A 24,020-nucleotide genomic window follows, 5' to 3' on the forward strand; every position below is an offset into this window, starting at 1 on the left:
TGGGTGAACACATTTTAAAGGGAAAAAATGCCCTCTTGGGGGTTAGCGAAGTACATTACTTTCCAGCTATGACCCGGAGCAGCAGAATATATGTGAACAGTGGTTAAGCTCCCAGAGTCCGTTTAGGGACAGAATGTGTATTTTTGTGTCTATAGTTCCAACATTTCCTTTACCTACATAGGCAAGACCAATGTAGCTGGGTCCCAGACACTGGAGAAGGGGACACAGGCATGTGGGGAAGGAAAAGAGGAGAAGGAAAAAAATGAAAAGAGGGGCTGAAAATCTTCCCAATTCCAAACTTGAGTATCCATCTATCTGAATTATGCTCAGGAAACCTGTTTCAATGTACAACCCCAGCAACACTGGAGAGATACTGCCTTAGAAGATGGCACCTGAGGGTGTCCCTCTGTCAAGGACCCAGTGGCCCGGCTGCTAGAAGTCTGAGCAGTTCATCTAGAAGAACACAGATCTAATGCCCTCAACCATAGTGTTGGAAACTTTTCTGGAAATGTCCAAGCTGGGCTTCTTGTTAGCACCTGTCCTTCTCAAGGTGTGGCTAGCAGGAGTTGGGATGCTGACAAGCTCCCATGTGTGACCTTACTTCCCTGTCCCTTTCCCCTCTCTCTAAGCCTGACCATATTTCAGGTACTCCATCAAAGTGCTCTCATGTCAGTCATTTATCTCTTGATGGTAATGAGCTTAAATCACAGTCTTCCTTCCTCAAAATGTATTTACATTTTCAGCTGAATTAATAATCGTGGAGTGAGATGCTGTTCCCTTTACTGAGGATTTCTGGCAACAGCCCCAGATAGATGAGACATCTGAGGGGAGGGGAATGGCATCTGGGGACTTTCCTTGCTTTTTTGAAACCCCCTCAACAAGCAGTGTGGCCAAGAGGTTAGGAGAGCCAGCTCTGGCTGCTGACGGCCCAAGGCTCCATGTTTCCACTTACCTGCTGAGCCTGTAAGTTTCTTCACCTTTGCTTGTCTTCATTCATAACAACAGGGGACACCAGGGGGATTGTTATTGGCATTAACCATGTTGATAGCACCCACATGCCCACAGTAGGTGCTCAGTAAGCTGGCGGTTAATCAACAGTCGCGCCATGTAGGTGCTAGGCATTCTGGAATTGAACGAACTTCAGGAGTTCTGTCCTTAAGGAGCTTCCCATCCTGTCAGGTAGAAGACACTTGTCCCTGTCTTTATTCTTCCAGATGATCCCATTGCTGTCCCAGCACCACAGACAATGAAGCTCTCCTGTGGCCCTTGGCACTCACCCAGAAGGCTCTCAGGCTTTGTAAACAAAGCTTGTTTCCTTCCTACAATTCCAGGGGACCCAGGCTACATGCACTCAGTTCTGATGCTATTTTCATTATCAGCCGCAAGAGGCACTTAGCACTCATAAGAGCGAGAACAGGGCTTAGAGGAACAATTTTCTAACTCTAGCCTTCTGGCACCAGACTCATGGCTAGCATTACCCCTTCAAACCATCACAGAGAGAAGCTGAGGGGAGTGGGAGGGACCAGCAGGGATCTCAAGGCTATTTGATAATTCTGTCTAATGTTCGAATCGCCCCGTAAACAGCATTAAAAAAAACAAAACGCACTAAAGGGATTTGAACATTGAAGAACCAAGTACTCGTGAGGATGGTAACATGATGATCTACGCAGTGGTCTGTGTTAAATGTAAAGATGTTAAAATGTAAAATAGCAAAGCAAGTGGACTACTGAGTGTTACTGGAAAGAGAAAGATGTTCCTCAGGGCCAAGAGTGAGAGAAGGGATTGAGCACAGAACCGAGGGGTACATCAGAGAAGAAATGCAGAAATGGGTACGGTACTGTCTTGTTTAAACAAAGCAAAGCCAAACCAATAACACGGCTACCGAAGCAAATGGTTAATGTTTTGAATGTTTGCTTCCTTGTGTGGCCACCACTCAACACAATCACAGACATACTGGAGTCACACCCGCTCCCCAACTTGCTTCTCACAACTACCACAAGGGTGAGCTCCTCTTAAGAGGAGGGAACAAAGGCTCCGGGCGGGAGAAGTGCCCCGACTGGCTGATGGTGGACAAGACTGGGACCCAGCCTCCTCCTGCTGAGCCCCCCTCTTCTGGGGAGCTGGAGGTCTGGGTCAAGGAAAGCAGTTTGTACCAGTGTTGGTGGTGGGTGGGAGGTGGGTGGAAGCATGGAGATTTCTGTGCACCAGCTCTTTGCTCACTCGCACCCTGGGTTTCTTTCTAGATCAGTCGGCTGGTGATTGGGCATGACAGCACAGGCATGCACGCCAGCTGGTTCCTCGGCAGTGTCCAGATCCGCGTGCCCCGCCAAGGCAAGCAGTACACCTTCCCTGCCAACCGCTGGCTGGACAAGAACCAAGCTGATGGGCGCCTGGAGGTGGAGCTCTATCCCAGTGAGGTCGTGGAGATCCAGAAATGTATGGAAGCAGCAGTGATGGGACCACCAGCATTGTTTTCCTGCAGGATGGGGTGTGGGGAAGGAGAAGGGACTGTGGGGTGACTTAACTTGATTCCAAGGGGGAGGCTTAGGGGAGATGATGGGGCTTCTGATTGCCTGTGGTGCCATGGTTCTAGGAGGGGAAAAGCGGCGCAAATTACAGATAGGGAAAGTGAGGACTCCATGGATGAAATATTTTTTTCTGGAATAAAGGCAGCAAATGATTCTATTAAGAAAAGTACATTCTGGGGCGCCTGGGTGGCTCAGTCGGTTAAGTGGCCGACTTCGGCTCAGGTCATGATCTCCCGGTCCGTGAGTTCGAGCCCCGTGTCGGGCTCTGTGCTGACTGCTCAGAGCCTGGAGCCTGTTTCGGATTCTGTGTCTCCCTCTCTCTGACCCTCCCCCATTCATGCTCTGTCTCTCTCTGTCTCAAAAATAAATAAACGGTAAAAAAAAAAAAAAATTAAAAAAAAAAAAGAAAAGTACATTCTCAGCCCTGTGTACAGGAGTTTGAGACATAGTCTGTGTCTTCTTCTGGGAAGACTGGCTGAGGAGATAAAGCTGTTTATTTATTCATTTATTGAATAAATATATATATTGACTGTTTCTCTGAGCCAGCACTGCCCTAGGCACAAAATAGGCGAAACTTGCCCTTGTGGAATTTACATTCTACCAGGGGAGGCAAACAATAAATATATAATACAATGCCAAGTAAGAGCTATGAAGAAAATGAAGCAGGATAGGATGTTAGTAATGACATGGAGGTGGGGGACTTTTTTGGACAGGATGACAACATCTCTGAATGAGGGTGAAGTTCACAGTGATCTCTCCTCAACTATCCTGTAGGTTTCTTGAGGGCTGTATCATATACACATGCTGTGTAATGGTACCTGCCACTGTGAAGAATCAACTCTTTCTCTTTTTAGAAGTTAGAACTTGATTTCCATCACAATAATACAGGTATTAGTTAATAAGATACATATTTTTAGAAAGCAGTAGTTCCCTTCTCCTTACCATCTCCCTTCTTCAAAGGTAACAATTGCTTTCACTTTCCCTCTGAAGTTTATCTCCATATTTTTAATAATTTGCTTGCCAATTCCTTGATTATTTTATTCATAGACATGAACTCTTGACTTCTTACAATGGAAGAGGAGGGTTTAGCTCTTTTAACACACATGAATGTGTGTATGTGTGTGTGTGTGTGCATCCATTCCTCCCAGCCTTCAATAAAATTAAATCAGTATTCAATTTTTACATTATTATGACTATGTAAATATTATACATTCTGAAACACATACTGTATGATGATTACATTTCAATTTTTGTACAACTCTTTGTTTTTTCTGGAGTTAATGATAGCTTCAGTTTTCATCTATATAGTTTTCTATATACCCATCTGTATTTCTATATACCCACCTATCTGTATTAGTTTGCTAGGGCTGCCATAAAAAAATACCACAGAATAGATGGCTTAAACAACAGAAATCTATTTTCTCACAGTTCCAGAAGCCAGAAGTCCACAACCAGGGTGTCAGCAGATCACATTTCTTCTGAGGCCTTTTCTTTGCCTTGCAAATAGCTGCCTTCTTGCTGCATGTTCACATGGTCTTTCCTTTAGGCATTTTCATGTCTGTGTCTTAATATCTTCCTCTTATAAAGATACCAGTCATATAGGATTAGGGCCTCACTTTAATGACCATAATTGAACTTAATTTTCTCTTTAAAGGTCCTATCTCTAAGTCACATTCTGAGATACTAGGGGTTAGGACTTTAATACATGAATTTGCGTTGGAGTACGAGACAGTTCTCCCATAACATCATTTTATCTCCATCTCCCCAATAGAACTAAAATTCTTTTCATAATTCTGTTTCCTCTCTACCTCCTTCCGCTCACTCCTTGCCCCAAGACATTCCTTTAGGAACCTCTGTCCTCCTGCTCTCTAGGCTGCCATGAAGCTGTCCTTTTGGGACTTCCTTTTGCCCATCTTTTTGGAAATTCCTTTCTTTTTTGATTTCCTATTTCCTGGACTTCATGTCTTTCTCTTCTTTGGTTTCTTCCTTCTTTTCATTTCTACTGGATAGCTTCCTGAGAAAATGTGCATGGAAGAGAAAAGTTGAGACCTTGCATGTCTGGGAATGTCTCACAATTGATCAGGAATTTGGCTCATTATAGAATTCTTAGTTAGAATTCATTTTCCCTTAAAGTTTAGAAGGAATTATTCTACCATTTTCTAACTCCCAGTGTTGCAGTTTGGAAGTCTGATACCATTCTGTTATCCAACCCTTTAGGGTTTTTTCTCTCTAGAAGTTTATAGGATCCTATTTTTATACCTGGCATTCTGAAATTTCATGATGTCCTCACTGCCTTTTGTGATCTTAGTTTCATCCATTACTCTGGATTCATCATGGGCTCCTTCTATGGAGAATTTTTTTTTTTAATTTTTTTTTTCAACGTTTATTTATTTTTGGGACAGAGAGAGACAGAGCATGAACGGGGGAGGGGCAGAGAGAGAGGGAGACACAGAATCGGAAGCAGGCTCCAGGCTCCGAGCCATCAGCCCAGAGCCTGACGCGGGGCTCGAACTCACGGACCGCGAGATCGTGACCTGGCTGAAGTCGGATGCTTAACCGACTGCGCCACCCAGGCGCCCCGAGAATTTTTTAATTCTGAGACTTTTATGGGTATTTCTTTAACAATTTCTAACTCTCTATCCTCTGTTTTCTTGGTAAGATGTTGCAATTCCTCTACTTTTCTTAACTTTCTATCATTTGTTATTTTGTTCTTGAGAAATTTCCTCTATTGTTCTTATGAGCTGTCCTTGACTTTATCCTTACTATGGACTATTTTATTTCAGCTACCACATGTTGATTTCCAATAGCTGGTTCTTGCTCTCTGAATGGTCATTTTTATCATAGTTTTGTGTAATTCTGGCTGCCTATTGCTCTAGGATCTGACAGAGGGAATGAGGTTGTGGGTTCTGTCATTCAGAATGCCAGCTTTTACTGAATCCCCCCATTGTGCAAATGCTTGCCTACCCTCACTCCCAGCTGATCCTGGTATCTCTAGTTCAACTTCTTTAGGCTCTCAGCCAGTCCTCTTATTTTCTGCCCCAAATCTCTCATATTGCTATGGTAATGGAAGAGCCCCCATCTTGTTGAAAATAACAATCTTACCTTGAAAATAAAAATCACCATATCATCTTATGGCATTTCTGCGAGGGTAAGTCTTAACAGTAGTCGCTGAAAAACCATGATCCCATAGTTCTGGAAGACATCTCCCTCATCGTCAGAAATGGTGCACACCTAGTGGTGCACACCTCTAACACATTTCCACCCTCTAACTACTTACTAACGTATTACTTCGGGACACAGACAGCTCTCTCTGGGTGTAGATGTATCTGTTGATGTCATCTGAAAGGTGCATATATTTAAATAAAAATTATAATTTCAGGGGTCCCTGGCTGGCTCAGTTGGTAGAGCATGCAACCCTTGATCTTGGGGTCATGAGTTCAAGCCCCATGTTAATGTATGTATTTTAAGAAAAGAAAGAAAGAAAGAAAATTCTAATTTCAGTCCCTTGTCCTTTACTGAACATAAGGAAGCCTTTGCTTCTTTCCACTCCGTGGTGTCTGCCCAGGGGCCAGCAGACAGCAGTGAGTGCTCACTGGTGTATTAACGACTCCTCATGCCTGGCTCCGGAAGTCGCGTGTGGTACAGTGGATCACTGGGCTCTGGAGTCTGATTGCTTGAGTTTGCCATTTCGGCCACCCACTCAATTCCTTTAAGCCTCAATTTGTCAGCCTGCAAAATGGCACTGATAGTCCTCATCTCGATGCTGCGGAGAGGGTTAGATGAGATGGTGCCCGTGAAGCACCAGACGTGGCACAGGGTCGGAATGTTGGCTTTGCTGCTATCACTGCTATTATTAATATTACCGAATGTCCTGTTTTCTCCCCACATGCCCACCCAGTGGTCCATTATGAGGTTGAGGTTTGGACGGGGGATGTGGGCGGTGCAGGCACCACTGCCCGAGTCTACGTGCAGATCTATGGCGAGGACGGCAAGACAGAAGTGCTCTTCCTGTCCAGCCGCTCGAAAGTTTTTGAGCGGGCATCCAAGGACACGTTCCAGGTGTGTGTGGGTAAGGCAGCGGGAGTGCCCACAGAGGGCCAGGGGATGCCCCAAAATGAAGGGATTGGACTAGCTCAGCGGTTCTTGTCCCTGGCTTCTTAGAATCACCTGGAGAGCTTTAAGAAAAAAAAAAAGTGCTGCCTGGCCCACATTCGGATCAGTTAAGTCAGAACCTCTATGGTGGGATGCGTTTTCGGGGTATGCTTCTGAAAGCTCTGCCGGGAGGCTAACAAGCTGCCAATTCTGAGAACCGCTGGAGTAGATGATTCTAATTTGACAAAATATGTCCTGAAGCCCTGGTTACTGCATCCACTGCCAGCCTGTGATTGTACAGCTCTCTCCGCCTGTGGGCAGGGCCACGCTTCGAGGCAGGATCTGGGGAGGAGACTCCTGGCTGCGTTCTCGATGCCCCAGGATTCTGTACTTCCCTTTGAGTAGAGAAGAAAAAGATGAGAATGTGAGCATGTTGTTGGCAGGGGAGGAGAATGCAGGTGTAACGCCCTGTGGGGGACACATGAATGTTTCCTGTGGGATACTAGTGCGTGTGAGTGAGTGTGTGTGTGTGTGTGTGTGTGTGTGTAAGCAGGTATGTGTGTGCAGGGAGCATATTCATGCTGGGAGCTCTGTGTGTGTTTGTGAGCCTCAGGTCACTTGGCCCTCGGCAAAGAGTCCTACCCCAGTGCCCGGCAGGGTCTGATTGAGCTGGGTCAGGGCATATGGAACGTTGGTGCTGGAGGGGGCCTCACTGAGGCCAACCCCCCATAACACTGCTGAGAAGGTAGAGGCCCTAGCATTTCACCTCTCTGAGCCTCAGATCCTTCCTCAGTTCAAACCTAGCCTTAGAGTGCCTCCCTAGCCTGCTTCGAAGTCCTTAGAAGGGTCAAAACGGTGAAGGTCAGGGAATGTACTCAGGAAATTGTGGCCAGTTGTGGGGGTGGAACAGAGCAGAGCGTCTTCCAATGCCAGCATGCTGTGTGGCTGGAAGTGATGCGGTCATGAATGCGGTCATGGGAGACGCATGGGTGCTGAGAAGACAGATGTGGGAAGAGGGGATGGTGAGCAGGCCCAACTGGAGAGGTTGAGGGCAGGGATGCTCTGACTTGGAAAATGCTGGGGAGGAGATCTAATGTGCTGAAGAACGAACTTACCAGGCCCAGAGCCCATCCCCTAAGTAGCTGAGAGGGAAAAATGCCTCTCCTTCAGGGCTCCTGGGCTCTCATTTTGGCTGATAACTTTCTCACAAAGGTGGTTTTGGCCTACATTGTGGCTTCATGAACAGAGTCAGAAGACCTGAGTTCTCATCTAGGCCTGGACTCCAGTTATGGGGCACTGAGAAACTCAGGTCCCCAGTCACCAGGACACATGTGGAAAAATTGGTGGCACCAGGCTTTGAAAAGTGTCAGACACCCAGAAGGGGCCCATCAGAATGGGGAACAGAGTGGCTCAACCAGCAGGTACCCCGTGTGGACCCTCCCCTGAGCTCTGTGGGGCTAGACCTCACTGCAGGGTGAGGCTTAGAACAGAGTAAGGAGATCGAAGGCCGAGGACCTAATCTTCTGAAGAAAAGCTAAAGCTAAATCCATCCACGCTCTGCCAGACCGTGCCGGAGAGAAGCAAGAAAGAACAGTCCCTGTCTTAAGTAATTCCCCGTTCAGGTGGGCGGGGAGCAGCTCATGTGGACAGGGAGGGCATCCAGGACAGACCAGAACCACAGCCAAGGTCTGGGCTCCCTCTGCACTGCCAGGGAAAGAAGCCTGTGCTGGGGGAGACGCCTGGGGTCCTTGGGGACATGGGGGAGGGGGTTGGGTGCATTTTTGAAAAATAACACTGTTTTCTTGCTCATTACATACAAAAGTTGTATATGATTCATGCTGAAAAAAACTTTGGAAAGAGAATGCAGAAAAGCACAAACTGAAAAGGAAAGTAGTAACAAGGTTCAGGAAATGGAATGAATGGATTTTCTTGAAGGCAGAGGAAGGAATAAAGGCGCTCTGGGTGAGGGGAGTGCATGAACAGAGGTGTGGAACCAGGAGTGACAGGAATGAGTGCGATGTGCATGTGTGTGTGTGTGCATGTGTGGATGTGGGGCGGGGTGAAGGGAGAGAGGCAGGGAGACCATCCTGACCACGACCCAGGGGTTAGAAGGAAGTAAGTGTGGGTGGAAGGAGGGGCTGCAAGAGGTCCTGGAAGGCCGGCCGAACAAGCAGGCTGAGAGAGAGGGAGCTGGTGGAAGCTTGTGAGCTCGAGGCCCCGGGCCTCCCCACCGGGGCTCCGCACACAGGCCCAGGCCTGGCTGCACAGGGGAGGCGGGGAGGACACCAGGGGCCCCCCCAGCCACTGCCCTGCGCTTTGCACAGCTAGAGGCGGCGGACGTGGGTGAGGTCTTCAAGATCCGGCTGGGGCACACGGGCGAAGGCTTCGGACCCAGCTGGTTCGTGGACACGCTGTGGCTGCGGCACCTGGTGGTGCGGGAGGTGGAGCTCACGCCCGAGGAGGAGGCCCGGAAGAAGAAGGAGAAGGACAGGCTGCGGCAGCTGCTCAAGAAGGAGCGGCTGAAGGCCAAGCTGCAGAGGAAGAAGAAGAAGAAGAAGAAGGGTAGCGACGAGGAGGACGAGGGGGACGAGGAGGAGGAGTCCTCGTCGGAGGAGTCCTCGTCTGAGGAGGAGGAGGAGGAGGAGACCGAGGAGGAGGAGGAAGAGGAGGAGTTTGGGCCGGGGATGCAGGAGGTGATTGAGGAGTACAAGTTCGAAGCCCACCGCTGGCTGGCCCGGGGCAAGGAGGACAATGAACTTGTCGTGGAGCTGGTGCCGGCAGGCCGGCCGGGTCCTGAGCGTAAGCCCGAGGAGGGGTCTGCAGGTCCGCTGAAGGGGGCCCAGTGAAGGGGGGTGTCTAGCTCGCCAGTCACGTGGCTGCCCCATAGTGGGGCACCTGTCATGGTTCCCAAGTGGGTCTCCTGACCTGTGACAGGCCTCTGCCTGGGGTTAGCTCTGCCCCCTCGGGCAGCTCTCGGGGAGCCTGGATGTAGCTCGCGATGACTGAAAGTGGGACGTAACGTAGGAGGGCAGCCAAGGGCGTCTCCCCTTGACTCTCAGGCTCCTGGGCCTCATGGCAAAGAAAAGTCTTGAGCAGTGGGGAGGGATAGGTTCTTTCCAGATTAGTGCAGATGTGGAGGAATCTGTAGGTCCTTCCCGCTCCCACGAGCTGGCTGGATCCGAGAGGCTGAGCCTCAGGTCCACCCTGAGGCCTAGGTGTCCTCAATGCCACGTTTTTCTCTGTCCCCAGCCAACACCTATGAGGTCCAGGTAATCACGGGGAATGTGCCCAAGGCCGGCACCGATGCCAATGTCTACCTGACCATCTACGGGGAGGAGTACGGGGACACAGGCGAGCGGCCCCTGAAGAAGTCGGACAAGTCCAACAAGTTTGAGCAGGGCCAGGTAGAGTGGGGGCTCTCTGGCCCTTGCGTGGGTGGTGGCGACTGCTGGTTCCGGAGGCCACACCCCCACCAGCACGGTGTCCAGCAGGGTGCTTTGTTGAGTCTACCCAGATGTAATCGAAGCGGTGCCTCTGTGAGCTCCGGCGCCTTGTGGTGGGGGGCATAAGATAGGCCGGGGAGGGGAGCGTCGAGCACCACGAAGCCCACAGGAACTGACCAGAGATATTACAGGTAGCAGACGCTCAGGCGCTGAGGGGGTGGAGCAGGGGGGTTCAAGGAGGAAGTGCCGACGGCGCTTTGGGGAAAACATGGTAGGAAGGAGAGCTGTACACTGGGCCATGGTGGGTGAGTGTGGGATGGGTGCCCACAATTACCGTGAGAGGTGTTCCCCGAGGATGGGTCCGGGGGACAGAGATGTGGGGTGGAAATCTGGAAGGCCCAGCTCGAGGACAGGGAGTCTTCCCACTGTGCTGTGTTAACGCTGAGCCAGGGGGCGCACTGCCCCTGGGAAGCTTGATGAGCCCAGTTAAGGGGGGTGGGGCATGAGAGCCTTGAAAGAAGGTTGAGAAGCCTGGACTCAGTCCTGGTCCTGCCTTAGCGGGAGCCACGAAGGCTTTTGAGCGGTGAGAGAAATGCACGCACACCCCTCTTCCAGGTCTCGTGGGGAGAGTGTGAAAAATCCAGCTGTCATCTTTGTCCTTCAAGATGTTACAATATTCTCTGGCTGGAAGACTGTCCCCAGCTCACCTTTCTCATTCCTGCCCCTGATCCCAAAGCCACATTTCCTCATCCACACAGAGCAAGAAGAGAAACCAAACCCATGAAAGTACTTCTGGGCTCCTCTGATTTCTTTCAGAGGCTGCCTGCTTTTTCTTTCAACACTGCCTTGCCATGACTTGAGGTTTAGGGTTTGTTTCCATAGCCACTATGATCCTGGATTGGAAGAAAACTGTCCTAGAGGACGTAACTGGTACAATGGATGAAATTTGAATATGGGCTTGTATGTTAGATAATAGTATTTTGTCGATAGTATTGTGTTTCCTGAGTTTGGTAATTGTCCTGGGATTACATGAGAATCACCTGTTCTTAGGAAAGCTATGATGAAGAATTCAGAGGTGAAGAATCATGGTATCTGCCATTTACTTTTAAACGTTTCAGAAAAATGATAGCAAAAGAGAGAGGGAAAGCAAATATTGCAAAATGTAGGTGAAGGGCATATAAAATTTCATTGTATTGTTTCTGCAAATTTTCTGTAGACTTGATTGTTTTTCAATATAAAGAATTTAAGAAGTTACAGCCAAGAGGAATCCCTTATCAGGTCCCGATGTCGCCTGCCTCCTGCAGTGCAGACGCGTATATTGGGCTACACGCACGGCCTTCCTACTCACATGGTGAGGGAGTGCAAGTCTCCTGTTCCTGCGAATCACTTTGGATTTACACTTTGAATTCTGTAAATCACCTTGGATTTGCACTTTGGCTCATCCCAGGTGCTTAGAATGCGTGGCTGAAGGGGCTTATGCACACATGTGCACGCAAAGCACAGGGTTTCAGCACACACACAACAACGGGCCCTCCACGGGCGCACACACACACACACACACACCCCACAACACAAACGTGGGCGGCCAGCCCACCTGCCTTCTCCTCTGCCCCTCACGGTCACCTTCCTGGCCTTCCCACTCCTCCTGCCACCCTTTGGGACACAGAGTGAAAAGACCCCTGGTGTGGGCAGGTTATAAAAGAGTGCAGATCACACACAGTCAACTGGCTGCCACAGGTTTCCACACCCCTTTCCCTCAATGGTTTGGGTCTCCCTGCCGGCCCCAGGCTCCCCCAGGTGCTGATGTGTAGGGGGGGTGGGGCGCACCATGTCTCGGGGCGGGGGGGCATCCCTCTGAGTGCTTCTCTGGCCCTTCCCAGACAGATACCTTCACCATCTATGCTATTGACTTGGGGGCTCTGACCAAGATTCGGATTCGCCATGACAACTCGGGCAACAGACCGGGCTGGTTCCTGGACAGAATAGACATCACCGACATGAACAATGAAGTCACGTGAGTGGGGCTTGAGGAGAGGGGGGGAGGGCCACGCCTGCTTCTTAGTCCTGGGAAGAGGGCTGAGGGTGGGGTGGTTGGGATGTCTGAGGCTGGGGCGGGGTGGTGGCTCTATGTTAGTTTGGCTCCTGTGGCTGGCTGGGTGGGCACTGCCTCTCTCTCTCCCCTCTCACTGGGCAGCCCCCTGGAGTTCCTGCCCTGGCAGGTGACAGGACCTCCAATCTAGTTCTTGAGATCCATCAGTTCAGAAGGTCGGGTTTCCTGTCCCTGTCAGACCTCCACTGGCCTAGTCTCCATGCCTAGACTTAGTCACTCATCCATGTCTCCACATGTGAAGCGGCTTCCAGTACAATGTTTTAATGTTCTAGACCAGGGGTAAGCACACTTTTTCTCTAAGGGCCAGATAGGAAATATTTTAGGCTTTGGGGCCATTTGGTCTCTGTCATAATTGATCTGTTTGACTTTGCAGCAGGGAAGCAGCCACAGGTGATACTTGGTGGATGTGGCCGTGTTCCAATAAAACTTTATTCGTGAACGCTGAAACTTGAATTTCATGTCATTTTCACATGTCACAAAATAACAGTGTTCCTTAGATTTTCTTTTTTTCGGCCATTTAAAAAATGTAAAATTCAGGGGTACCTGTGTGGCTAAGTCGATTAAGCGTCCGACTCTTGGTTTTGGCTCAGGTCGTGATCTCGAGGTTCGTGGGTTTGTGCCCCACAATAGGCTCTGTGCTGACAGGGTGGAGCCTGCTTGGGATTCTCTCTCTCCCTCTGCCTCTCAAAATAAATAAACTTAAGACAATGTAAAATTCATGCTTAGTTTCTGGGATGTACATAAACAGGTGAGTGAGCCACATTTGGCCCACAGGCCATAGTTTGCTGGCCCCTGCTCAGGATTCCCAGCTACCACCAGGAGCTAGGTTGAGGAAGGCATATTATCCTCCTGACAGGTGAAGGAACCATGCCCCAAGGAGGTGAAGCCGCCACACCCCCGGAGCCCATTCATGCCAGAGCCAAGGTCAGAACTCCAGACCATCAATGATGAGTCTGGTGCGTCTCCATCATTAGGCCCCATTGCCTCTTGAGCAAAAGGGGCCACGGAGCAATAGACATGAAAAAAGGCTGGAGGTGTGATGGGGAGGTGCAGGGGGAGACAGAGAGGAAGGCAGGCAAGATCCTGAGTGTGTTGTAGGGCTGCTGAGTGCCTGCCAGTGTCTGGAATGTAGCGGGCACCCAATAAACAAACATACGTTGACTTAACTTCTTGGTCTGCAGTCTGGTGTCTCTTAGAGCAAGCCCTCTTCTTGGGCTACTCTCTGTGCAGGGCAAGGGGTGAGGAGGCTCACCCCATCTCCCACCTCCACCCCACCCCACCAGCCCAAGAGACTGCCTCAGATGGGGACACCAAAGCACACCTCTCACATGGCCTGGTGTCCTGGCTTTCCGTGAGGTCATTGTGACGGCAGAGAAGGGCAGTGGGACAACACTGTGGCCGGGAACCAGGGTCCTGAGCTGTGGTAGTCCTCTCTCAGAAACTTGCCAGGAGCACCCTGAACTAAGTGCTCCGTTCTAGAACTAAGTGCTAATGAATGGGCTTTCATTCACTCTTCTGATAAATAGGCTTAATGATGTCAGCCCAGCTTACTTCTCAAGATGTTCTGAAAATCTAAGGCATTTAAGCTGGAAAAGGATAAAGTAGTGGCAACAACAGAAGGACAGGAACAGACCAAATATCCCTGGCTTCCCCTTAGAGCTCCGTTAGGGTCAGTTAACTCTGTTCCATTGATTTGACATTTCTGGGCCAGCCCAACAATTTGTAAATTATTGTAGCCTTATAATCTATTTTAATATCTGTCAGTACTTGTCCTTTTTCATTATTCTTTAAAAATATTAGCTTTTCTTGCCTTTTCAAATCAAGACATTAAGTGATTTGAAGAAAAAAAATCCCGTTGGAATGTTGATGGTTATGCCATTAATCGTATGTGTGGAGAATTGTGTATTTAGAATATTAAGTGCTGCCCCAGGAGCGCATTTCCATTTATCCAATTGTTCCTTCTGGTATCCCAGTGATGCTTTACAATTTTCTACAGTCGTACTAAGTTTATGCCTAAATATTTTTATTTTTATCGCTCTCGTGAATGGTATCCTCTCGTTCCCCATCCCCTTTCTTCCCTCCCTTTCTCTTTTCCTTCCCTCCCCCACTCCTGGCCCCCTCATCACCTCCCCCGCCCTCGTCATCCTGTCTTGTTGGTGTGAGTCAGGGTCCACCTCCCCATCTTCACCAGCCCTGGTCAGAGGCTCTTGCCTGGTCCCTCTGCTGCACCCTGGCCCCTCCTGTGTCAGGGGTGTGTTCCTCCTCTGCTCAACAACCTGCAGAGGCTCCCATTCACCCCCAGGTGAGAGCCAGAGCACTTCCAGTGGCCTGCCCCACACCCCCTCCTTAACTCTTGGTCCTGGTCTCCCTCCTGCTCACTCCTTGCTGTTCCTTGAGCCCAACAGCCAAGGGCCTTTGCATGTGCTGTCCCTTCTCCCTGGTCCTCCTTCCCCTAGTGGCTTACTCATGCTTTCTCTGGGTAAGGTCTCTCCTCAACAGTCATCTGCTCAGCAAGCCTCCCACCCTGGACCTTTTATTTCTCTTCCTTTGTTTCTTTTTCTGCACATCACTAATGTTTGACCTACAATCGACTGCAGTATTTCATCATTGTTCCTTTCCCCACAACTGAATATAAGGTCCCTGCCTAAGGTAACGATTTCACCTGTCTTGTTCCCTGCAGCGTCCTCTCCAGCACCTAGAAGAGGGCCTGGTGCACAACAGGGTTGCCATAAATACTTACTAAATCAACTAATGAATACAAACCACATTTGCTGTGTTGACTCATTCATTCATTCAGCAAACACATGCCATGCTAAGTGCGGAGAGTCAAGCAGCTCGTTCCGACTCTGCCCCTGAAGAACAGAAAACTGTGATGGTCTAGGAGGCAGATGTTTTAGGTTCATTTCCTGTCTCTTCCTTTCTTTACTTGTGTGGCCTTGGGAAAGTCACTTAATCCCTCTGAGCCTCAGTTCTTCCATCCATGAAACGGGATAATAAAACTCCCACACAGCATTAAGATAACCCGTGTAAGGGCCAGGGCCGGGCCTGGCACTCGGCAAAAGGTAGCAGCGTGGCAGTGAGAACCCAGTCAGTTGGCATCTAAAAGTGGCTGCATAGCTAGGAAGGAACGGGCATGAGCAGGATTATGAAGGAACTCCTTGGGCAGCAGGAAAGGCAGAGCGAGGGGGCCGCTGTCTCAGGGCGGCACCCCCCAAATGGGGCTCAGGGACTGGGGGGTGAGGAGGGGGTCAGGGTGCTCCTCTGTCCGAGGTGACATTTCAGATGGGCCTTCACAAACCGTGATGTTTGGTGTTTGGAACAAAGGGCACTAAAGCGGCTGAACTGTGTGACGTGGGAGCCGAGGGGCAAGAGGGGCATGAACGGCAGGTGGTGGGTAATTCTGTCCAACTCGTGCATGAAGGGAACAGGACAAGAACTTTGGGAAGGGAGGCCAGGGTGGGGGTGCCGCTCCACAGCCAGAGGCTCCTAGCTGGCCAGCTTTTCCAGAAAGCCTGCTTCTTAATTTTTTTTTTTTTTTTGAGAGAGGAGGCAGGGGGGCAGGCAGAGCGAGAGGGAGACACAGAATCTGAAGCAGGCCCCAGGCTCTGAGCTGTCAGCACAGGGCCTGACATGGGGCTCGAACTCGTGAACCACAAGATCATGACCTGAGCAGAAGTGGGACGCTTAACCGACTGAGCCACCAAGGTGCCCTTCCCAGAGAGCCTTCTGAGGCTGAGGTAGGAAGACATAGAAGGAGCAGGGAGGCACTCATGAGAGATGTTGGCCTGGGGGCAGAGAGATTAAAGAGGATATGATCTCCGGAGCCCCTGCCACCACACTGAAGTCACCCAAGCAGGATTCAGAGTGACTCAGGGCTCTGATGCCCCGACAAGGCTAGCGCTCAGCAGGGTGGCAGCGGGGCCATGCCCAGTCCCTTTGGCCTCCAAGGCTGCCGGTTCTGGAGAGCAGCCGAGCCTGACTGGAAATAACCTGGAGGAAGGGCCGGTGGGAGGGGAAGGGCAGAGGTGGATTGATCCACAATGCAAATTGCCAAAAAAGGAGAGCATTCTTTCTCTTCAAGTAGGGAGTGCTTGAGGTCCTTTGTAGGAGTCCCAAGCTGGCAGGAGGCAGTCAAGATGATTCAGAAAAGGCTTTTGAACGGTGGTTTGCAGCCGAGGGTGGCTTTGAGTGGGTGGTCCTGGGGTCTGAGGTCCCTCGTGGCTGGACTGGGGCTCCGCACACAGGCTCACGTTCCCTCAAGATAGGACCTCTCTGGTCCTTTGGGCTAGTAAGAAGATGGTGAAGCTGGGGAAATTTATCTGTGGCTTCCTCCAGCCTCCTCTAGACTGGGAAGCCCCACTCCTTCGCCACTCTGAAAAAAAAAAGTTAAAAAAAGCGTCAGATTGATTTTGTATTGGTAGCCGTATTTGGAATGCAGAGAGTCTGTTCCCACCCCCTCTCCTCTGCTCAGATCATTCCTGGAGCCTTGGGTTGGCTTTAGGTAGCACGTTCTAAGGGGACTGTTGAAAAAAAAAAAAAAAGAAAAAATGCACCTTCAAGGAAAGGATAGTGGCCGGTTAAGAAACTTAGAGTTATTGCAAGAATTTGAAGGAGGAAATGAGAACATTTCACCTTGATAGGAGATAGTGCCTTCCAATGCTGTGGATACTTATGGCTGCCGGTGTATGTGGGGACTGTGAACATGGCAAGAAGCAAGAAGATCCCAAGCTCAGGGGGTTAGTTTGCCTAATGGGGGACACAGACAGATTTATGCTCTCTGGGCAAACTCTTCCATCCTCATCACTTCCATGACCATTTATTTGAGAATAGTGCCCACAATTTATATCTCCAGTCATACCAGTCAGAATAGTCTAGGTTGTGCTGAGTAGCAAATGGCCCTAAAATGTCGTGTCCTAACACAATAGAAGCTTATTTCCTGCTCACACCGCATGTCCAGGACAGGGCATCAGGGGACTCTGCTCAATGTGATCGCTCAGCGACCCAGGCTGATGGGACGTTTTCCTCAACACATGTGTCCACGGTCATTCTTATAGTGGAAAGAGGTGTGACAAATCACCTACTGACTTAAAGATTCCTTACAGCCCAGAGATTCTAATCCTATTAGCAAGGACTTAAAACTTCAAAGTCCTCCTAACATCCAAAGCTATGAACCTCGGATGTTTGGATTTCAGAACACATGACAGAAATGGTGGGATTTGGCAGGAGGGGTACATTGTTTTGAACTAGCACATCTTTGTTAAGTCGTTGACTCATCGGGCTCTGCTTTCTCCCTCTTTTCCATAGCTCTTGACTTGTTGAGGAAGTGAGGTTGTGTCATGTCTTCCTTCCTCCTTTAAGAGGTTAGCTGCTTTTTTGATCTGCATTAAAATCTAATACACTCAAGTTCAAAGAGGAAGAGGCAAATGCCGCAAAAGTTAGGAATATATTTAGTGTCCTGAGTTTTGCCCATATTCAGCCTGATATATTTTGCTTTCTCTACGTGTTTTCCACCCGAAGATAGAGATTCCCATTCTGATTGGTGGCTTGAGGGTGTCATTAGATCCTCATTAAAGACAGATGCTGTTGGGTGGGCTTTTCAGTGAGAGTTGAACAGAAAGCTTGTTGGACTTCTTCCTCTGGAGTTTCATCTGACAAGATGTTCTCTGGAACCCCACACTCTTTCAGGGCCCTTGGAATGTTGAGACACAAAAGACCTCGCAGATGATTTTATCCAGCCTTTGTAGTGGTGGAACTCAGGGCCTGGGGCTTTATAGGGGAAGAGTAGAAACACAAACCCTGAATTCCTGAGTTCCAGATTCATGCTCTTGTGGCCATGTCATCCCACCAGTATCACCTGTTGACTTACACCTGATGTGGCCCAGCACTTGTGCACAAAATGGGGAAGGCTATACCAAATGACATACGTTTTACAACATTAAGTTTTTCTGTCTTCTCAGTTTTTACTTTTTTTATTTAAAAAAAATTTTTTTAATGTTTATTTATTATTGAGAGACAGAGAGAGACAGAGCATGAGCATGGGAGGGGCAAAGAGAGGTGGAGACACAGAATCTGAAGCAGGCTCCAGTCTCTGAGCTGTCAGCACAGAGCCTAACGCGGGGCTCGAACTCACAAACCGTGAGACCATGACCTGAGCCGAAGTTGGACGCCCAACCAACTGAGCCACCCAGGTGCCCCTTAGTTTTTACTTTAAAAAAAAAAAATGCTTATTTATTTTTGAAGGAGAGAGAGACAGAGCATGAGCAGGGGTGCGGGGGGGGGGGGGGAGGGGTGGGCAGAGAGAGAGAGGGAGACCCAGAATCCAAAGTGGGCTCCAGGCTCTGAGCTGTCAGCACAGAGCCCAACGCGGAGCTTGAACTCATGACCCATGAGATCATGACCTGAGCTGAAGTCATACACTTAACTGCTTAACCAACCGAACCACCCAGGTGCCCCTCAGTTTTTACTTTTGAGTGAAACTTAAGATTTGCTCCAATAATCAGTTTAAACCTCCTGCTCACCCAAACCCTCCCTTTCCTTCCAGTGGCCTTGTTTAAGCAGGGCGGTGGCCACACCTGGCCAGCACACCTACTCGCCACTCTTCTCCTTTGCTCCTTCAGAATCCCTGGCAATTTCCGTCCCCGGTACCCAGAGACCTGCTCGAGCAGGACTTACTGCTGTGGGAGGAAGGGGAAGGGGAAGGGAAGGGGAAGAAGGGGAAGGGGAAGGGGGGGGGAAGGGGAAGGGGAATCCTCTGCTAAACCTTCTGTGGGTGCTTGTTGGCATCATGGAGCTAGAGGCTGAAGGCCCAGCGCTCAGGCCAGTCCCAGCCCCTGCTCTAGTTCTGCCCTCCAGGGGGATGGATCTGAGAAAAGAGATGGGAAGAGATGCTGCCACTCTGGGCATGCCGAGGGGCTTTAATGTCCCAGTACAAGTATCTTGGGGACACTGGAGAAGTCGCTCCATGAAAGCCAGCCTCTGCTTCCCAAGTAGGCACATGCTCAGCAGGTGTGGGCGGGCTTGGGCCTTACCCCTTCCGTCTGGCTGACTTGTTTCTCTCTCCCGGGATAAGTCGCCCACTCTTTCTTTGTGTCTCTCTCTCCCTCTGTCCTTGTTCTACTCCAGCTTCCCACTCTCCTTGTCTCCGCCTCTGCCGCAACCCCACTCCTTTCTTTATTTCTGTGGCTCCTTTAATTGGCCATAATTAAGAGCCAAAGCCTATTATTCATAAGTTAATTGGTTGAATAAAAAAATGTAACTTTCCCATTCATAACTTAAAGACTAGAAAGTGGAACAATATACATTTTTCCCTTAAACCCTAATTTAAAGGCAATTTAATCTATATTGCCCTTGATTGAGCTCCTCCCACACTTTGAATCGGGTCCATGAACACAGAATTGCCCCTCTGCACCCCGTGTGAGCCCGTGTGTGGGCGGAGGTTCTGCCTCTCTAAAGTGTTGGCCCTAGGAGGCAATAACGTCTCTAGAGGAATGTGGGGCTCTGACAGGGATGAGACCCCCAGCCTACACTGCTCCCTCCTCTCCAGGAGGGACTTCCTTCTCTCCTCAGGGACTCTGATCAGTCCCTGAATGCATCTTAAGCATCCAGTCTGGCAGGAAGGGGTGGAGATTGGGTAGAATGGCCCCAGTTTAGACATGGGCTGCATCCACCAACCCTCTGAGTTGTTCTGGGAGCTTGGGGGCCCAAGGCCAGCTGTCCAGGCCACAAGCTCCAGAGACCCCAGGCATGGGCAGGGGAGAAACAGGAAAGTACAATAAGAGTAACAACAGCAATAGTACTAGCAAATTCTTACCGAGAGCCAGGCATTTTTATAAGCTCTTTAAAACATTAAACCCACGTAAACCTCATAACAACTTTGACATAAGCAATATGATCTTCATTTTACAGAATGGCAAACTGAAGCACAAAGTAGGGTTGCCAGGTAAAATACAGAATGGCCAGTTCAATTTGAATTCCAGAGAAGCAGTGAGTAATGTTTTAGTATAAGTATGTCCCAAATATTGGGTAGGACATACTTACGCTAAAACGTTATTCATTGCTTATCGAAAACTCAAATTTAACTAGGAGCCCTGTGATTCTGTCGGCTAAATCTGGCAACCCTAACACAGAGAGGTAAAGAAACTGGCTCAAGGTCGCATGACTATAAGTGGCAGAGCCGGGATTCCAACCCAGTCTGGCTCCAGAGGCGAGTCCTTAATTAGTTCATGTTGCTACCTTCATCATCCCTGGACCCCCCCTTTGCTTTGTTTAGGTGTCTTCATTTTAGCTGGGCTCAGCCTCTACACTGAGGAGTCTAACGTGGACCTCCCTTCCCTACATGGTGCCAGCTGTGTGCTATGCCATTCCTTAGCCACACTTTCTGTATCTTCCAGAAGCATAATTGGGTATCATTCCATTAAAATCCATTTACTCAACCCTTAGGTATTGAACACCTACTATGTACAATACTCTCTGCTAAAGTGGCTTTGGCTACCAGGTTAATTCTAGAAAAGGCTGGCACAGTCCCTGGAAGCACTTCTTCTAGATACCTCCAATATGACCCTGAGTGAAGGTTTAATATGCTCCAGGCAACTCTTACGCAGCCATTTTCAATGGGGGGGTCTTGAAACCGTGTCCCCATGTTTGTTTTCTGCTCCATGCAAGTGACTCTCATAGGGTGACCCCCAGGCTGGGTAGGATGGGAGGGCCATGCTTTTGGATGGGGGGCAGATAGGGGAGTGTTGGGGCCTCTGAGGGCCTGTCATTTTGCAGCCCAGGACTGCTCTTTAATGAAACCTTTCCTAAGAGACGTTCCTAAACTCTCCTCATTGCCCTTCCTACAGGTACTACTTTCCATGCCAGCGCTGGCTGGCAGTGGAGGAGGATGATGGCCAGCTGTCCCGGGAGCTGTTGCCAGTGGATGAGTCCTATGTGCTGCCCCCGAGCGAGGATGAGGGGGCCGGGGGAGGTGGTGACAACAACCCCCTTGACAACCTGGCCCTGGAGCAGAAAGGTTTCCTAAACTAGAGCTGGTTTCTTCCCTCCAGCCTCCCTCCCTCGGTCTCCATGTTCCCTTCCCCTGTGGGTTCTGAGCAACCCCTCCTCTGGCAGTGTGTCTGTACTGCCCTTATCCCTCCATGGCCAGAATGGGGAGGTGAGGAGACATATTCCCACATGCCTAGCATAAGGCTGGGTATAAAGCACATGACTAGGCATGGAGCTATGGTCAGGAATGGAGTGGAATGAAATAGGATAGGATGAGATGGAATGGAATGGAATAGAATGGAATATAGAACGGAACAGAACGGAATAGAATAGAATAGAATAGAATAGAATAGAATAGAATAGAATAAGAATAGGTAGGGTAGAGTAGAGTAGAATAGAATAAGACTAGACTAGACTAGACTAGAATAGGTTGTAGCCTGCTCCGATTTAGTTCTGTGTTCTCCCCTCCAGGCACACCAGAAGCCCTCAATACATTTTTGTCAAGGGAAAGAATGAACTTTCAAGAATTCTAGGATGCTTCCCTTCCTTGAAACTTACATCCCTAAAACTTCCCAGTGGAGAAGTCAGACCAGGCTCCTGGCTGATGAGCCTCCGACTCTCAGTCACCCCAAGTCTCCCCTAAACATCCTACAACTCTATTAACTGAGAGATTCCTATGTGAGCTGGAGGCGGGGAGACCTCATCTCTGCCTTGAGGAAGTTTCCAGACTACAGGCAACTGCAGAACAACACATGCTACAAGTAAAGGGATTCCTAGAAATGGTCACCACGCATGTAGAAATGTACTCAGTACGTTTTCTCCCTCCTCCCTCCACGAGAGGGGCAGTCTACCACTCACTTCTCCACACTCCTCTCCCTGCAGACAAATCTACCACATTCTCAGTGACCGTAAAGACTGGGGACAAGAAGAACGCAGGCACAGATGCCAATGTCTTCATCACGCTCTTTGGCACGCAAGACAACACTGGTAAGAACGCAGCATGGGGCCGAGCGAGACTCACCCACATTCCTCCCCGGGGAGACTAGGAGACTCAGCAGAACTTTCCAAGGAAATCCTGGTCATGCCTCTGTTTTTCTCTCTTCAAAGAAAATAATTGAAGAATTCCCCTGTGTTGTTTTACTTTATTTTATTGTTTTATTTATTTTAATATTTTATTTTATTTATTAAGAGCACTTAACATGTGCTCTATCCTCTCAAATTTGAAATGGATAATGCATCACTGTCGACTGTAGGTATGGACTGTATGGCAGGCCTCTGGAGCTCATTAATCTTACTAACCTGAAAGTACGCTTGTTGCTTGATGACTCCCCATCCTCTCCTCTCCCCAGCTCCTGGGAACCACCATTCCAGCCTTTGATTTTATGAATTTGGCAATTTTGGATACTTGGTATAAGTGGAATCATGCTATATCTGTCCTTCTGTGTCCGGCTTATTTCACTCAGTGTAATGTCCTCAGGGACCATCCGCATTGTTGCAGATTGGAGAATTTCCTTCTTTTTTAAGGCCAAAGAGTGGTCCATTGTATGTATATATATCAACATTTTTTTCTATCTTTTCATCAGTTAATGGACATTTAGGGTTCTTTTCCCCCCCACATCTCAGCTATTGTGAATAGTGCTGCAGTGAAATGGGAGGGCTAATATCTTTTCAAGATCCTGATTTCAATTCTTTTGGATATATACCCAGAAGTGGGATTGGTGGGTCATATGATAGTTCTATTTTTAATTGTTTAAGGAACTTTCGTACTGTTTTCCATAGCAACGACACCATTTTGCATTCCCACCAACTATGTACGAGTGTTCCAATTCCTTCACATCCTCACCAACAGTTGTTGTCTTTTCATTTTTGGTGGCAGCCACCCTGTCAGGTGTGTGGTGAGATCTCATTGTGGTTCTGATTTGCATTTCCCTGATGCTTAGTGACAATGAGCATTTCGTTCATATACTGTTGGCCATTTGTATGTCTTCTTTGGAGAAATGTCTGTTTACGTCCTTAGCCCATTTTTTAATTGGGTTATTAGCTTTTTATTATTGAGTTGTAGGATATTATGGTAATGAACCCCTTATCAGATATATGGTTTGCAAATATTCTTTCCCATGCTGTAGGTTGCCTTTTCATTCTATTGACCGTTTCCTTTGCTGTGCAGAAACTTTTTAGTTTGATGCAATCCTCCTTGTTTATTTTTTTTTAATTTTTTAATGTTTGTTTATTCTTGAAAGGGGAGTTGGTATGAGCAGAGGAGGGGCAGAGAAAGGGAGACACAGAATCCAAAGCAGGCTCCAGGCTCCAAGCTGTCAGCACAGAGCCGGACATGAGGCTCGAACTCATGAACTCTGAGATCATGACCTGAGCTGATGTCAGACGCTTAACCAACTGAGCCACCCAGACGCTTCCTCCACTTGTTTATTTTAGTTTTTGTTGCCTGTGCTTTTGGTGTCATATCCATGAAATCATTACCAAGACCAACATCACAAAGCTTTTCTCCTATGTTTTCTTCTAGGAGTTTTACAGTTTCAGGTCTTATGTTTAAATCTGTATCCATTTTGGGGCTCCTGGGTGGCTCAGTAGGTTGAGTGTCCAACTTCAGCTCAGGTTATGATCTCGCAGTTCATGAGTTCGAGCCCCACATCGGGCTCTGTGCTGACAGCTCGGAGCCTGGAGCCTGCTTCGGATTCTGTGTCCTGACAGATTGCATGCAACTAGTGCTGTTGGAGGAAGGCATATTCCCTTTTTCTTAAAAATCTCCATGCGACGTGACTTGTCTACCTGGATTGTAAACATTGGTTCCTTTAGAGATTCTTCCTAAAGCTTACTAAGCCGGTTCTCCTGTACACCAGGGGGCAG

General features: G+C 48.9%; 1 protein-coding gene across 2 annotated transcripts in view; it reads left to right on the plus strand.

The window, feature by feature from the left end:
* LOXHD1 (lipoxygenase homology PLAT domains 1) overlaps window positions 1-24,020 on the plus strand; it is a 171,336-nt gene that overhangs the window by 93,790 nt on the left and 53,526 nt on the right. For both annotated transcript variants that reach the window (XM_047086447.1, XM_047086448.1), the window contains exons 17-23: window positions 2,244-2,436; window positions 6,427-6,587; window positions 8,945-9,419; window positions 9,870-10,024; window positions 11,944-12,077; window positions 21,014-21,183; window positions 22,038-22,142. In XM_047086447.1, coding sequence (XP_046942403.1) covers window positions 2,244-2,436; window positions 6,427-6,587; window positions 8,945-9,419; window positions 9,870-10,024; window positions 11,944-12,077; window positions 21,014-21,183; window positions 22,038-22,142 — 1,393 coding nt within the window. The remainder of the gene's footprint in view (window positions 1-2,243; window positions 2,437-6,426; window positions 6,588-8,944; window positions 9,420-9,869; window positions 10,025-11,943; window positions 12,078-21,013; window positions 21,184-22,037; window positions 22,143-24,020) is intronic.

This window comes from Lynx rufus, unplaced genomic scaffold (genome assembly GCF_022079265.1).
Source record: "Lynx rufus isolate CCGP_SWC_20201006 ecotype Redwood Valley unplaced genomic scaffold, mLynRuf1.p SCAF_20, whole genome shotgun sequence".
NCBI lineage: Eukaryota > Metazoa > Chordata > Mammalia > Carnivora > Felidae > Lynx > Lynx rufus.